Source organism: Phasianus colchicus, chromosome 5 (genome assembly GCF_987193195.1).
Source record: "Phasianus colchicus chromosome 5, bPhaCol1.hap1.1, whole genome shotgun sequence".
Lineage (NCBI taxonomy): Eukaryota > Metazoa > Chordata > Aves > Galliformes > Phasianidae > Phasianus > Phasianus colchicus.
Window position 1 is genome coordinate 12,259,014 of NC_143440.1, and position 17,622 is coordinate 12,276,635.

The 17,622-nt window shown below is 38.2% G+C and overlaps 1 protein-coding gene across 23 annotated transcripts in view; it reads right to left on the reverse strand.

The window, feature by feature from the left end:
- SOX6 (SRY-box transcription factor 6) overlaps positions 1-17,622 on the reverse strand; it is a 411,364-nt gene that overhangs the window by 93,495 nt on the left and 300,247 nt on the right. For 21 of the 23 annotated variants that reach the window (XM_090140518.1, XM_090140506.1, XM_031614025.2 and 18 more), the window contains one exon: positions 5,358-5,481. In XM_090140518.1, coding sequence (XP_089996644.1) covers positions 5,358-5,481 — 124 coding nt within the window. The remainder of the gene's footprint in view (positions 1-5,357; positions 5,482-17,622) is intronic. The other 2 variants (XM_090140505.1, XM_090140503.1) reach the window with 1 other exon arrangement.

Here is a 17,622-nt window from a genome sequence, read left to right on the forward strand (position 1 = left end):
AGGCTTTGGTTTATTACCAATCTTTCCTAAAGTATGATTGTAAGACATAAGCTGACTCTCCAAGTTTTCAGTTTGATAACGGCTTACCCATTTGGGGATTATGCCTTAAAACCTGTCTCTTCACATATGGATCTTGAACAGCCATTTGCACATTATCCTTATGCAACCATAGAATAATAGAAAACAGGGGTGGAAGAACTGTGCCAGATCACACGCTGCAGGACCTCCCCTCCCAGGCACAGTAAGCAGACAGGAGGGCGTACCGCTCCTCACAATGTTGTTGGGACACAGCAGAGATACAGATGCCCACCCCTTCTTCAGGATTGAATAAAAGGTTTACAGAGGTAACGGATAAGGCAGTACTATATAGCATCTCCTCTGTCTGATGACACAACATTAGTTCTTCCTGAACGGGGAGGATCTGAGCAGGATCTGAGAGCCACAGCATTGCCTTATTACCATCCCCACAGCAAAATCAGCTGTCCCAACGATTGCCTGCTTGCAGGTAAAGAACTTTAATGCAAATCCCAGTTGAAAATATTCAGCTGCCTACTACCACTTCCTGCTCTCACCCCAACGTTTAGGAGTGAGCCACACATAGATTGCAGCAACAGATCCTGAAGGCAACAGATTCCTTATTGCAACCACTAAAACCCAACAAGGAACACATGACAGACTAGGTCAGTGCTGGGGAATTTCCATCAGAAATGAGATTTGTGCAGCACCTCTGCCATGTAAAAATACACGTCCAAATCAGTACACAGCTGATTCTGTTCTCACGTGCCAAGAGGAACAGCAGCTTGTGGAAACACAGTACTGCGTTATATAAAATATGAGCCATTTTCAGCTTTAGGAAAAACTTCTGAAAGGCCTGTTCCAAATGGAAATGGCAACGATGAATATCAGTGTAACCCGACAGATCTAAGAAGATGCTAGCTATGCACACTAGTTATTGTAATCACCGAGTTTAATTAGTTTTATGATAAATATCTCATAGCGCTGTAATGTTCTGAGGTCCAGCCAGATGACAATATGTATGACAGCTTTTTTTTGTCATGTTTCATTCAATTTTTTTTCAATGACCTCAAAGTAGTTAATATTTACGTGCTTCACAGCAAGAATAGAACAATGACAAAAATTTAACTTCATTTCTCATTATTTTTGTCACTGGCCTAGGGAAACAGTCTGAATTTTCACATTTCATTATATTGCTAGCATAGAAAAATCTCTTGCAAATTATTTTAGTATATAAAACAGAATGACCTAAGCAGGCTGACGGGGGTTGTTTCTCGATCATTCTAATCATGACCTTTATATACTTTCTGCATTAAATAAGAAGATATGCTTTGAAAATACATTGCAGCATATTACTCTGAAAACCCATTTAAATAGATGTTTACACTCCCCATGCCTCAAAGTCTCTATTTTCAATAATCTATTTCATAGGTACTTTCCACATCTGATAAAGAACTGACAGAACAAAACACTTGTAGAAGACCATTGTGCAAAAGTGGTCATTGCTTTAAAAGTCACCTAAAGCACTGCTACACAGCCAGCATGATCTGGCTCCTGCCCAGCATGAACCTCTATCTTTCCTCTGTCACCATCCTACTTCCCCATTCCCTCCTACACACAAACCCGGAAAGAAGTAATTCCTGAGGCACCGCAAAACAGAGGCAGGAGCTGTCTTCCCCCTTATAGCACTCAGTGCCTTTCTACTCAGGGCACCAAAGGGGAAACTCTAATCATATTCAAGGATACTCCAGCCCACTGACTTTTTGTGGACTCATGCAGTTAGTTAAGTAAGGGAAAATTTGCAGTGGAAGAAAAGGTATAATGATACTTCTGTTACCCAGCAGTTCCAAGTAGTAAGTATCATGGTCACAGTCAGAAAGCTAGAATAGTTGCTTTGCTGTACTTGGAATGCAAAATAATCATAATTGTGTGGCACCTCTGGGCAAGAATTAGCTTCCTAACAGCTGCCTCTCTCAGTTTCCCACTGGAATAAGGGGCAACCCCATAACCAGGTACTCTGCAAGGCTCGTCAAGTGCCTGCAGGTCAATAGTCACAACAGTCATTTGAGATGCAAGCACCCTAAAGTTTTAATTAATCCAGTATACACTATAAATACTGAAATATGTATAAAAAATTAATTAGGTGGTCTATGCAGCTCTGATTTCTCAATTAGTACTTACCATGCCGGAAAATTATATTACATGACTTTGAGATACGTAACGAAGCACGGGACTTTGGGGTTTTTTTTTCTCTAATGTAATTATTACTTGTCATGAGTTCTTGCTAACTTCTGGCTCTTTCACCTCCGAGAGTTCCAAAACATGGGGGAAGAGAGCTACAGTCACCTGATATATAGATCCAGCCAGGCAGTAGGAAACTGTCCTGTCAGATAGAAATAACAGCCATACAGCAGTAATTCTGTGAGTCTTCTATTCATAACATTTTAGAGCCCAGGAATTCAGCAGGCATGTTCTGGACGGACCTCAAAATCTGTATAATTCTCTCTCCTTCCTAGAGTTACTCCCACTGAGGGTGTAACTTACTGTAGTTTGTTACATTTTCCAACTTATGTTTAAATGCAGGGTTTAAATTTATATTTGCAACACTGCTCAAACTGATATCTGGACACTGAGCTAAACAGACATGAACTTGGTTCCCATTTAGCCCATGAAAACACATCTGCATGGACATACACAAATAATCATAACCCTACCTGTTCACCAAGGTCAGATTTCTTATCCTGGCTGTCATCTTACACTAATGTGGACACGCTGCTTCCAAAGAAGAGATGGCTTATATCTAGCCCATTCTGTGGGCTAAGAAAGTAAATGTGCACACCCAACCATTAGACATTTCCTAATTGACATAGAGTTTCAAAAGTGCCCAGCTCCCACAACTCCTATTACTGAAATCCCTTTCAATGTCATTTCTGAATGCCAAGGAAAATCGGCACTGTCAAAACTTAGTCTTGCCAACATCAACCTAGAGTAAAACGAAGCAAAAACCAAACAGGCTGGTAGAAAGAAAACTGCAATTCTCTGAAGGGTTAATGCATCTCCCTTCTTTCCTCAGAAGTATAAGTGAGTCTAAACTGACAGTTCTAGAGGTGAAACTTTCATTTCTAACAAAGGTAGAAGAGTACAGGTAGTAGCAGTCAAGTTCATAAATATTCCTCAGAAATGACTTTGAAGAACCTCTCTATGAAAAGTGTAACTTAATCTCCAGTTTCATTAATTCCTAAACTACTGTGCTGAGAGTGCCAAAAATAGGAATTAATCAATAGAAACTGTAGTTATGGTGTGTTTTTTTTAATCATGACCTCTCTCCAACAGAAATTACTAACCTGCCTGTGCCGCACTTGTTGTAGAGTTTAATAAATATATTATAAATACTCTCATTTCTTGCCAGCCTCTGAGTATAGCCAGGTCATTGTGACTTTGGTCCTTTGTTAGCATCAGCAAGATACAAACTACTAACATAGCTCTCTTCTGAGATATCTAGGTCTTGATTTCTGTCTGTGTTTCAATCTTTTAACAATTGTTATGTACCTTTTTTTTTTTTTTTTGCATTCCAGCAGGTAAGAAAGATAGCTTTAAGCTTCTGCAGTGAGGTCAACAGAGTCACAGGTAAAGCAGTACAGGCTTGATTAAGAGTTAGAACAGGTACTGTACTGTAAGGAACACCCTGGGATAACTGCAAAAATCTGCTCCTGTGCAGAAAATCATACTGTATTCTTCCTCCAGAGTTACTGCCGTACCAAGTAGCCTACAGAGCCAGAAGCAAAATGAAGTGATTTGACATATCACCTTTCAGAGGGGTGAAGAACCAACAGCTTAATCATTAAGAGTGACTACTCAGAAAGCAACTCCAATTAAAATGAGAAAAGCAAGAAACTAAAGCACAGGCCTTCTCTCATCTGCAAGATGATAGGCATTAGCCACGGTGTTGTAGACAGTTTGTACAACTGGCAATTCTTACCACATCTTTGGAGAGAAAATATTCTACATCTTATTCCACAAGTCTTGTGAGGTGGTTATGTGTGTGAATGACCATCAGCCTGTGCCATCTAGAGCCAGCTGCCTTTCAGAGCTCCATTATCTGGTTCCTGCATATAGTGCCCCAGCAAGACAAATTGGAAAAGAACTTTGGGAGTTTTAAGACTGCAGATAAGATAATTAAAAGATTCAGTGTTTAAAAATATTTGGTGTTTAAAGAGGAATGTCTCTAGACTAAAGAGGCAGATTTGAGCTGGACGAACGGAAATGCTTGCTGAAATCCTGTTTGGCCTCATTTCATCTAATATTAAGTAAACTTGCTAGAAGAGATTTTAGGTTCAACCTGGCTTTTAATTAGCACACTGTTTATATCATCTATTTTGAGGCTTTACTTTGGATATGACCCTGCTCCTGCTGCAGTCAACTGCAGAAATACCACTAATATCAGGGGGAGCAGGATCAATGCTTTACTTTGTACATTTTATATTTAATGTCAAAAAAAGAAACTGGTATTTATGTTTTGTAGTTATTATCAGGTTAATATGCTAAAGGCAGCTTGACGGGGAATTAATGAGCAAAATAAGGTGGCTTCTTCTGGACTGAGGTCACTTACAAAGAATGCACAAATGAAAATAAGGTTGACTCGTATTTACTTAACTATCTTCCTACATTGAATTCCTTTGGCAATGTGTCTTTAAACATTTAAAGCCCTGTTTACAAGGAGGCTCTGAAAGTAGCTTCAAACCATTATATCCCTAATTGAATTCCCCAGGAGTCCTGTAAACTCAGAGGAAAAAAGAAAGAAATCATAACATTTGCTAAATCATCTCAAAACATATTTCACTGCAAGGTTATATGACCTGTTACAAGTCTGATGAATAGGATTGAACTACTGAAACCTTTTATTATTTAGATTGAAATCAAACAAAAAGTTGCCCATTTGAAGCCTGATAATTAAACTATGCTTGCTCTGACTTTTATTACTAATTAAGAGTAACAACTTTGGCACAAGACAAGTATACTGAAGATAACACAATTAATTACAGATACGAGCTTTTGTATAATGGCACAGGGCAGAGCAGATGCAAATTAGCACACTAGTAGGCCAATATTTAGAAAAAAAGACTTTTGGGGAAATTATGGTTAAAAAAAAAAAAAACAGAACGTTTCTATAACTAATATTCCATCTACATCCTTCAAACCAGACACCTTTTGAAGTGGAGCTTCACACTATTTCCAACCAGCTATGCCAGTAGCGTAATATCCTCTATATGAGACAGATTGCAATAAGAAGCTATAGTTAATATCTAAAAATGTTAAATAGCTTCACATCCCTGTCAGCTTACCTGGCTTGTAAGTTATTCCTGGGGGGAAGAGGAATCCCTGCTGGGCTGCAGCAGCCGCTGCCAGTGTCCGCTGGTCGTGTGGAAAAATTGGGATCATGAGCGGAGGCATGTGACCCTGAACCTGCTAAACAGAAGAGAGTCTCTGATCAGAAATAGCACAAATTTGTCTTGACAGGTATTTCTGCAGTACTGATAGTGTTCTTGTGTACACACAGTCTCACGGAACCTTCTCCTTAATGTAATCCCTGCCAATTTCACATTATCACATCAAAGCCCTCAACTAACATTGTTTTCCCTCAGTGTCAAAGGTGTAGCAGTCTCAGTGAACTGCACATTTTCCTCCTTCTTGCTAGTTTTTTTGTTTTCATTTTTAGTTAACATTCTTTGCCCTGGCACGAAGTAAAAAAGTATAAAACCTTTCAAACATACCATAGATTCTTTAAAAAGAAGAGTGGTGTGCAATTCTGTTAATTTTTCACAAGGCAGCTTATCTTTGGTCATGGACAGCAGAATGACAAGTATTTTAGAAGTAATCTAACACAGCAGTAGCCACTCTGATGTTCAAATTTTAGTATCCTTAGGGTAATTTTAATTCTGAGATCTTACAACATTGTATTTTTCACCACAAGTCAGGTACATCATTTCAAAAATTCACTGCAGTATTAAATAGTCTCCTAGACAATACTCCAGCTCTTAAGATTTAAGGCTCCAACATCTTGGCTTCCAATTAAACTAACATCCTTTGCCATACACACCTCACTGTAATGTATAAATTGCTCATCTGTCTAAGCAGTTTTATAGTTTTATGCACTATCATGTACCTTGGCAATTATGGAGCTGCATACACGGAGCATTTCAGAATAAAACCTACTATATCAAATTTAATTTGACCTTAATAAATGTATCAAAGAGTACAAATGTACAAAAGCAGAACGTTCTTCACTTTGTACTAGGATTTGCATTCAACATATAGAAAACAGGAGATGTGACAGAACTGTGTCTGTTAAACCCACTTTTTTTCCTAGTACCTTAATTTATGCTACATATGACACAATGGCTAGGATCACTAAGAGTTTTTATCCATCATTTCTGAACCACACAGCCACCCAAGCATTTGACTATAATTTGTCTGATTAGTAGTTAAGTAAACATATATTGATTTATGTATCAAAGATAGAAAGAAACTGTTCTAGACAGAAAAAAAAGTTCACCTCCATCCCACTATAAATCAGTGGTATCAAATACTATACAAAAGTTAAGGTACACTTCAAGCATTTTTGTTTTCATTTTAATTCCTAAAAAACTTTTTTTTTTTTTGTCAAGTCCCATATGGTGACCTATGACATTGTTTAAATAGTGCCAAATTTTCTTGTCATATCCCCATTACATTCATAACCATTGATGCAGTGCAGAAATGCTACTGTGTGTGTCTATGAGGGTTAATTTACCAACAACTCTCCTCTTGGGAAAGCCCTAAGATGTAGGTTAATAAAGGTCAAACAAAAAATAAACACTTTACAGTATTTTTTTTAAATCCATTTCTCAAGAAAATCAACTTATAATAAAAAGGTCTTTGTGCAATTACTGCTATGGCACTGGGGCGTGAAAGAAACTCGCTTTGAGCAGCTATTTCTTTCATTTTAGCTGAGGTAAGCCTGGCTGTGCGCTTTAGGTTATGAGTTAAACTTGGTTATATTGGAGTTGATCCCCACGTGCCCAGACCAGGCATTTACCTCTGATAAAATGGTGCTCGTTTGGCTGTATGGTGTTACTTTACACTGGCTCTACAGGAGTCCAGCAAATGAAAACACAGTCTTTGTCTGATAGAAACAACTGCAGGATATTGTAGAATTCAAACATAATACAATTAACAATCATTTTCCATAGTTTCCAAATGCCATCTAATCAATGGACCCAAGGTTTCATAAATATCCCCTTCAATTGCCAAGCACAGCTGGTATTTCAAGGGAAATTGCACAGGTACAAGACACCAACACAAACTCAGAAGATTCAGGAAAATGGAGGAGGAGTTAGATGTTGCAAACATACACCCACAGTAACTCTTCACACCACAGTGTCATAAAATTAATTTGAAACATATTAGTACCAAATCCTAAAATAGTCATTGGCTTTTTCGCTATGAAATGCTGTACTGTGGTATCCACTATTATCCAAAAGACTTTTTAAGACTATCAATGTTTTCTGCAAGTGTGGAGAATTACCATTGCACGTTCTATCCACGTGCCCTATCTGCTCCCCTTCTATGAGGTACTTTGAACGTGAGATCAGGTCCTCGGCCTATATAAATCAACATAACTGACTAAATGGGACTTACATTTAGAGTGCAAATTGCAGCTTACATAGAAAAGAATTACTGAAAGAAGCCATACCAAATGGCAATCCTTCCCTCTCACTGGTCTTCTCACTGACACATGTTAAATACTATTCATAGGTCAGTGATGGTTTCAGACAGAATTATTTTATCCATAGATGTCCATTATGTCCAGCACAGGTCAAGTGAAAAGCACAAATAAGCATTAAAAGGCCAGTGACTGAACAAGCATCACTGATAACTGTATTGTTAGATGTGAAATGAGTACCAGAAATACAATGGACAGGTTTTATTTACAATTTTTTTCAAGATTTGTTGCAGCATTTTCCCCCCTATTTTGATTTTACTGAGTGGGGAGAAACTGGGAGGAGGGACTGATGGGTGCACTTCATAAATTCGGCTACATGCCCAGAAATTTTAATTGCTGAGATGTTCTTCAGGTCTTTCTAAAAAGCAAAATGATAGCAGATGCCCGAGAAACAACTTGACTCTGCCTCTTTGCATTCGTAAAAATAGCGTATTGTTGGATCGGCACTTTCCCCTTTTGTCTCCTCTGTGCTAAGTTGTTGATGATGCCATTTTTTGCCATCTGCCCTAGAGCTTCATTAAAGATACATGAATGAACTAACTGGGCTGCTATCTTGTGAGGAACAGGTGCTATTGTTTGTCCCTGAAGACTTGCACTAAAGATCTCACTCAGAATACTTGAGAAAGAGCATCTGCAGCAGTCAGTCAGAGAGTAACTTGGCAGAGCCCATACTATGGGCTAATATGCAAACAGTGACACTCAGGGGGACTCATTTTCTCTTTCATGAAGATTTTTTTTTCTTTTTTTTTTTTTTCTTTGTGTGTGTGTGTGTGTGTGTGATGGGTAATAAATTTCTGGTTTTGAACAATTCTGCCAGTCTATACCTTTAACTGAAATGCAGCAAACCCTGACGGAATACTGGGGATATTCCTTCCAAAATTCAGTTCTTCAGCCTCAAATCTAATTCTCTCTTATTTAAAGATTTCTTATTTCTTCTTATTTAAAGATTTAGGATTGATTTCTGCTTCTATACAACAAGCTCAGGTTTAATTGTGTTAAATACAAGCAGCCACCAAGATCAGGAAACTCTTAAAAAGTAGTGTACCATTCCTTTAATATCCCATCACAACTCTGACAGCCCTTGGGAACTGATTACAGCACTTCCTTGCCTGAGATCTAAGTCAGGAAGCAACTTTAGAGCAAATCAGCCCTGATTAGTTCAAGAAGCAACTTCCAATTTGATTCTCCCTGAAATGATACAAGCTGGTGGCCCATTTGATAAGCTGAGCAAATCTGCAGTGCTTTGTCCCAGAGGTACGTGAATGCTAATCTTAGAAGTCTTAGGCTGGACAGTCCTTGTTAGAAAGTCACTGATGTTTAGTGTTGTGTGTGGCAAATGGAAGCCAGAGTGATACGGCTTACCACAGCAATGGAAATTACACTGAATGAAAATGACCTCTTCTGGACAGGGAACACAGCACAACTAGTGAGAACATCTAAGGAACAGGAAGGGTTCTGTCTTTAAAAAACAAAACTGCTTCTAAAAGAACTAGCATTGCAGTTAGAGAAGCAAAGGCATTCAGAGAATATGATGACAGCAGTGCAAGCAAAAAAGGTGGCTTGCACACTTGTGTGTAGCTGAGCTGACCACAGACTCCAAGAACAGAAAGAAACCCAAGCCAAATGCTGGTGGCCAAATTCCTCTCCAACTTTTCAGGATCAAATCTGCCAAGCTGCCTCTCCTGTGCAGGTGGCTTCAAGAAAGGGAGAATAAGGTGTCATTGAGAGCAGGCACAGACTTTGTAATATTTTATCATTGCAATCAGCACTACTATAAAACAATGTGATAGGCTAAATATACTCTAATCTCTAGAGTAGTTCAACATCCAACTACTTGAAACCACTGCCTTTGAATTCTCCCACCAGAGAACGATTTGACCCTGACACTCAACTTACAGAAATTCCATGATCTGTACTGAATCTAAAGGAGTACTCCACTATGTGCCATCTCAGAAACAGTCACTGGAATTTGCTGAACTGACTTTTGTAATTTTTTTCTTTAGGATGTACATCTAGTGTATGAACTAAACACTGTGATGCATTTCTGCGAAAACCTAATGCACAGGCAGCCTTAAGCTTTCCACTGTTTAAATCTGAATTTCTAAGAATTATGAATTTCTTAACTAATTGGTACGACCGAACTACAACTTATCCTGTTTAAGTAATCATTAAGATTTAATTTCTATAGTTAAAAATATATTTGAAATTTTCTATACTCTCCTTTAAAAATTTTAGGGTTATAGCAGAATTTGGTGGAAAATAATCGTTATAATGTCTGCTGGGTCAGTAAATTACATTCTAGGTTCATTCACTTCAAAAATCTTACTGCCACTGAAAGCAGTGTTTTTGCCCACAGTACAACTACACTAATACACATATACAAATAATTTTAAATACCCTGTGTTTACTTCACCTCTACTTTAAGTGCTCTGTATATGACACATGACTCTATCGTTTTTATAATGCCAGTGGAATTTTATTTAAAAACAAGGCTTTTTGTTGTTGTTGTTGTTGTTGATTTTTGTAAGACAAAAATAAAAGGGTAAAAAATGTGAAATTGCTTTTATTTTTATTAGATTATATTGGTGACAATGCAAATACAGTCCATACAGATGTAAGGACTTCTACCAGAAGTCAGGTATTGAAAGTCAGTGAGACCACAACGCTTCAAAGCAGTGCTAAGATTTGTGCAGGTTTGTGTCCTAATCTCCTACCCAGCTCTGCCAGTATTCAAATGAAATCCTGCTGTGACTGAGTTCTTTTTTCGTTCCCCAAAATGATCTATTTAGTAAACTGCAGAAGAATTGTACTGAAAAAATGAAAAGGTCTTTTGGTTACAATTGAATGGTCTGGCTGTTTTATTTGTGCTACTCTGATGAGGCAAAGTGACTGTCAGGCTGGGTTAACAGATATAAAGGACTTGGCTAGTTTGTGTGACAGTGGTGGCTGGGCCTTTTGTTCTGAGCTCAGAAATGTAACTGATGAACTATCAAGACTCTGAATTAATGCACCATCAATGTCTAACATTCTCTAATTTTAAGATAATATGTGAGAGCAGACCCAAGCGCTTAAGTGAGAAATCTCATCTAGCACAAATGATCCCAGGGAATCATCTGTTACTGTGTAGAAGGAAGGACAACCTATGGAAGGTGTGCTCCAGTCGGCCCAAAGTGATCACGCAGGCACTGCATCATAGCTAAGAGACACAAAATTGCATTGACATAGTTCCCACATTGAAAATTATACACCAGCTGCTTTCTGCTCCTGCTAGCAATATAGAATCACTAGAGCCTATATCACTATATAGGGAGGTATATTATGTTCTAATTTATCTGCCATCTAATTATCTACAGTCTAATTGAAAAATATTTCCTCTCAGTGAAGTACATGAGCCACAAAGAACATGTCTGCCAATGAGATCCCAGGGGAAGTGCTGGCAAATAAACTGTAAAAAAGATACCGTAGACTTGCAAAGTGAGAACATTTCATATAGGAAACAGTATGAAAAATTCGTAATCCGCTACAGAATTTGCAAATTAATTCTAACTGCTATTTTCTTTCTTTTTCCCTCTCTTCCTTCCATTTGCCCCACAGTTCAGCATGATCTGGAGATTTAAGTCTAGTGCATTGGCCACAGCATTAATGTGAAAATTGTGGCCATGATCATAGAGAGAAACAGAGCATTCTTACTTTTTATTGCTTCTTCCTCTCTACTTCAAAACTTTAAATGAACTGAACATAAATTCCATCTGCTTGGGAAATAAAGAAGGGAGCAACAGAAAAATGCTACCAACCACATAGAAAACAAAATGTTTTAGAACACTAGCTCCTAATTCCTTTCTACTAGCTTCTCGTTGCATTGCCCTGCTTTTATCTAGCTTTCTTGACTACCTGAAAGCAGAGAATTCAACTGAAGATGATCTCATGAAGAGTATGATAAATGGTAATTAAATCTATTTAAATTGTCTGTATTTTAAGAAACTCTCACTAGGAGGGATGGAGAACATCTCTGCTGTACAGAAATAAATAAAACATGTTATGCAAAAGTGAATTTATAGTTCATTTGGAGTTAGAGATCTACCACCTTTTCAATCCATACAAATGCATAATCTTGTCAATTAAATATTATTGTTAAGGTCTAGTAGTATGTTAAAATCACTTTAAAGTGCAACTAAGGAAAATTCATGTGTGTTTATTACTCCTTAAGGGTCTATTAGTGGGTATTTTATTCAGATTTGTGTTGTAAAATCTGCATAAACTCAGCATATTGTTATCCCCATGTGTGCATTTGTTTGGTTAAAGCATAACAGCAAATCTCTATTTTTGCAACTTCTCGAAAAGTCAAGAGAACTAAAATAGTCCTAATTTTAATCAGATACAAACAGTTATCTCTACAGAAGTGAAGAGTTGACTATTATGCAAATTGTCACAGTTAGTGGTCACCAAGCCATCACAGAAGACTGAGCAAGTCAATTATTTCAGATATTTCCGAAGACTAGTGAAGATGTATGTTTCTCATTTGCACCTTGTCTTATTCTTGCCGAAATATGAAAAATATTGCAGCTTAATGATACTTGTTGATATTTTATATACAGAAGCTCCATTACCTGAGCTCAAATCTAAATATGAATTATGTCAGAAATTCCCCATTAGCTTATGTTTATACGGTGATATCAAAACATGCGAATTTTTGGAGTATGCTGAAATTTTCTGTTGATGGAAAAAATTAAAGCAAGAGATGCTTTAAAATTTGCATTTCATATTGGTGCTTTCAAGCAGAGTTTTCCCCCCCACATCCTTTCAAGAGGGAGTTCATTTTTTGAGTAGTAGCCATCACTATTTATTAACGGGAAACTAATTACCTCAATAGAAGGGCTCGCAATGTGCAGTGCAAAACATCACATAACTTTACAATGCTGATGACTGCTAAAGGAAGGCCAGTCTTTTGCTCTAAAAAACAACTCCAGAACAAGTGAGAATGAAAACAGAGACATCTCTTAGTGCCTCCAATCAAAACTTCGAGGTTGTTTTTGTCAATGATATGAAAAAACTGCAGAACATATCTGAAAGTCAGGACTAACTGACTAATAGGTGTTCTGCCATTTACTTCAATACGGGAAGAATTTCATCACGATCAGCACATTGCTTTTAGTTTTCTATGTTCCTGACAACATTCAAGGGTTTGTAATCATTCTGTATTGTAACTATGTTGTGCAAAGCAAATACAGCTATTGAATAAAAACATTAATTAATTCAAGCTCAAAGACCATGTTATGTCTACAGGGTACACTTGGAGGATGCTGACCCTGGTCTCTTTTTCCAACGCAGAGGTAACAATGCAGAGCAAGTATAAAGCAATTCCATTATAATCCACAGATTGTAGCCTCTACATCCTATTGCACAACTGTATAAAGGGCTACCCAAAGTTGAAAGCTATGGCTAATGAGGGACACGCTCTGCTGGAAACTCAAAGCGAGGCAGCACTGGAACAGGTACGTGCCAGCGGCACAGATTTTAGCCCACGAATGCTTTTGTGCTGGCAGGACACAAAGGTGGAGGTGAGTCACAGCTATGAAAAGGAGATGTCTTTTCCATCTCACCCAGTCCTATGGCTGCTTTCTTCAGGTATTTAGTCCTCTGTGAATTAACCCTCCTTTATTGTCTCCCTTTACATAGACAGCATTGCTATTTTTCCTCAAGCCTAACCTGATAATGTGCAAGAGGCTGGGTCAAAGGAGTTATTCACACCCAGTGAAAATATTTGTATTTATGATACATTTTTGAAGGAGATTTAATGCAGGAGACTAACCTAGATAACTTCCCCAAATCACATGATGTTTATGGAATGTCTAGATAGAAACACAAAGGGTTATCATAGGCAATTACGTGCAGAACTGGTTTAAGGCAGAAAACTCCTGTGTCTAGAGATCAAAGTCAAATCAGAATACTGATTGCATGCAAAAATTAATTTGTTCCATCTCTTCCTAGGATTCCTCAGATTCTGACACAACCTGACCATCTTTACTCGGAAAAGGCTCCAAGAAGCTGGTGTGTTTGCATACAGTGACTGAGGTGATTGCCACTGCTAGGTGTACAGTAATTATTGCAGATTTGGGAGTAAGCAACAGAGGGCTTCTTACATCCCAGCGACATACACACAGCCTGCTTCCTTCCTACACCAACTGTGTCTGGCTCAAGTCAGTTATATTGGCTCCTCAAGTTTCTACAGCATTTATGATTCATCTATAAAAACATGTTGAAAGAATAAAATCTTTTAAAAGGTAAAATAAGGCAGAAAACCAGGAAATCCATTTTTAAATGAGCATTAGGTATTTCCTATCCAAGTTTGGGTGTTAAAATTCCAGCAACAGCTATCCTTCAAACCCAAATCCACACTGCTGTGCTGCCTTTTCTGCACACTACCCTCGATATTCAAGAAGGAATGCCAGCCTTCCAATTTTCTGGCTTTCTCTGCTTTGTAAGAACTCCAGCATTATTTAAAGCGAGCTTTTAGCTTGCCAACAGATCTCTGCCACAAATCCTCCGCTCGCACTCCCGCTCTTAGTGGGGCTATTTTCTTCAGCTGCTCACGGCAGTCGGTAGGAAGCAGGAGCACGGAGCTGGGCTGCAGTTCAATTTCTGCCTGCCGAATCCACGCTCAAGAGCTGGTTCTGCAACTGCAGCATGCCCAGAGTTTGTGCAATGAAACGCACGGGCAAATCTACATAGCATTATCAGGCAGCAACAATGGCCCTTTGTCCAGCTGTGGCTGTCCCCCCCTCCACAGCCAGGCCTTATCTGCTCAGGAAATGCCTGTTTTAACTGACAGGTAGGAGATTAAATCTACAGCTGCCGAAACACAATCTCCACTCTGTTAGATAGGCTTTCATTGAAAGGCACTACAAACACATAATTTGTTTATGTTGTACCAGCAATCTTTGACAAAGCAGACTGTCTAGCTGAGACAAATGTGGTTAAACCCATTTATTGTATTATTTCTGCTACACAGAACAAGCTCTTAAAACGTAGAAACTAGACAAGGCACAAAGCTCTAGCTGTCTAAAGAAATCAAGAATAGATGACTTCTTGTTACACTAGCCCCCTTTACACAGCGTAGCATGTTCTCTCCTGGAAAACATCCACTGTGATTTCTTTCTGTTCTTTCTCTTTTTTTTTTTCTCCCTTTCCCCCTCTCCTCCCTCCCCCCCCCTTTTTTTTTAATGTGAGTGGTTCAATGATGTTTATGTTTCCAGGTTTTAAAGTTTCTTTTGTTTTCTCTAGCATCAATAGATATAAAATAACTACGTCGGTCAAAGGATGCCTTCAGTTTAAGGAACAAGGGGATATTTCTGAGAGACTACACTCAAAGAAAGAATAATTTTCCAGACACACTGTCTAGTCCTCCCGACTTAATGCACACTTAAATAGAAGTTTTGCCTGACTAATGAATGCTGGACTGACCACCCCGCACCCCCCTTCTCTCTCTGTTTTTTAATCATCAATCACATATTTCTCAAAACATTACTTCATTTTTGTTACACCTTCTGCCTTATTTTAAAATAATATTACTGGCTGTTTATTTCAAATGAAAGGCACGGGGAACTGATGAATTAAGTGTTTATAAACCCTAGCTTTCAGATTGAAAACAACCTTTTTCATAATGCAAAGGCTTTATAAGAAAAAACCTGTCTTTCAGCTCTAGTTTCTTCGGGCCATATATTACTCCAAGTAAACTCTTCCAAAAGAACTAAATGGATACTATTTGCTGCATACAATAAGGGCAGCATTCATCTCTTGGGAGAAGAGCCCCCAAAACTCTCCTTACTTTAGTAAAGGAACACCCACTCCTGAGAGCGGAGCGCGGCCCACACCAATCTCTGCTTTCTCTATTAAAGGTTGTGTTCCAGCTGATCTGCATATGCCACTCCAATTAATGTTACCGGGAGCTGTGAGCACACGTGCTTAGCCACTGGCACATTAAAGCATCCCTTCTCCCTGACGAAATTTAATCAATGAGTTTTCCCACTGTAGATGCTCAGTAAGGAAGATCTTGTAAATCACAGAATTATCGCTCTAATTGTTAACGGTAATTAAAAGGAATAGAAATAGGAAAAGTAGTCGACATCTTAATTTTTATATCATTCCTGTTACTTCTATAACTCTCTCACCTCTCCCGGGGCATTCTCCTACATACCATTTTGCAGTACGTTGGTTTCCTTATTATTTTATTTAACCTTAATCACAACATCCATCTCTGGATTTGAGAGGAAGCTGTACAGAGCTACCACACGAGCTGCCACTCAGAACGTTCAGTTTGGCATAAAATTAAAAAAGTATGCAATAAACTGGCTGAATCCATAGGGAATCCCTCAAACAGAATGGATAATGAGGGGAATCCATAACAGACATAAACAAACCCAGAAAGATGTCTGGGGCCAACATCATTATGTAAGATATATGCCCAAGATATATGGGTATACGTTTGAATGTTCAACTTCAAACTCTGCCTGTATTAGATTGATTGAATCTCAGCATGGGGTTCAGTTAATAAACAAACCTTGCCTTTGGAAAATATTTGGGGCTGAAATTATGTATTATAGCCAGGCACCTACTACATGTGGCACGAAGATGCCCTTCTACCTTAAAGCTTTGTTAAAGCAGGATTGTAAAGAAAATTAAAAATCCATACTGTCAGAGGAACAGATACAATTTTCAGGTTAAGTGGCACAACTCTGAAGACAGTTGTTAACCACAGACTATATTTCAATCTATGCACCAGGGGCATATGAATAGAATTCACATTAAAAATTTGAGACCAGTTTGAATCTTTGGGCTTTGATTCACACTTCCCATGTTTTTTAAACATGTTGCCCATATTCTCATAAAGGATACAACAATAATGCTAGCAAATCTTTTTGGTAATTATTAATTTCACTGTAGAATAGCTTTTTTGCTATGCTTGGCTTGTTAATAAAATGCACTTTGCTCACCTCAGGGTACACCATTAGCCTGCACACTTGCTCTTTTCCTTTTTTCCCAGGTTTTGTTTAAAAATTCTTCTTAAACCTGTATATTAATCAACTGCTCAGAGGGTGAAAGAATTTGCAGGAGCAACTGAAGTGCTACTTTTTTTTTTTTTCCCAAAGTAGAAACTAGTTAGTGCTGACACTTCTCACATACGTTGAAACAGGTATGAAAGAGACACATAGAGAGAAAAGGAAAAAAATGAACTAGAGTAAGGATGAGGGTTGACTTGGTGGTACAATCAAGAGTGGAACCTACCAACCTAACATAATATCTTGCAAAACTGCAAGCTGTGAAGGCAAGCCCAAGTGACAGTCAGAACCAGGAAGTAAGTTGCCATTACCCTAATTTTGGTCATTTGGCCAACATAAATGAAGAGAAGAAACCCAGCAAAAATGTCTATCCAAACAGGCTACCAAAATAAGAGGAGACAAAAAACTTCTTAAGATAGATCTGTTTAACAGATCTGTTACATCTGTGTTTATTTGTAAGACACTGTGCTCCACTCTGAAGGTGTTTGAGAGTTCAACTATTGAGGAAATAACTGCCCAGAAATTCAGTATTTGTAGCATTGTCTTATACATGACAGTGTTTGAATACACTGGACATATCTTTGTGGAACTTTGTTTACTTGTTAGGAGAAGATTATTCTTTAAAGTGTGCACTACCAGCATTCACTAGGGAAGTCAGTGTGTATTAACATGCCATTATAAAGCCACAAGTTTTAAAAAGCAGAAACTTCCCTATTAAACATTTTCTTAAAGTGAAAGCAAAATCATGTCTCTCTCTATATATGTATGGATACATACCTCCATAGAGAT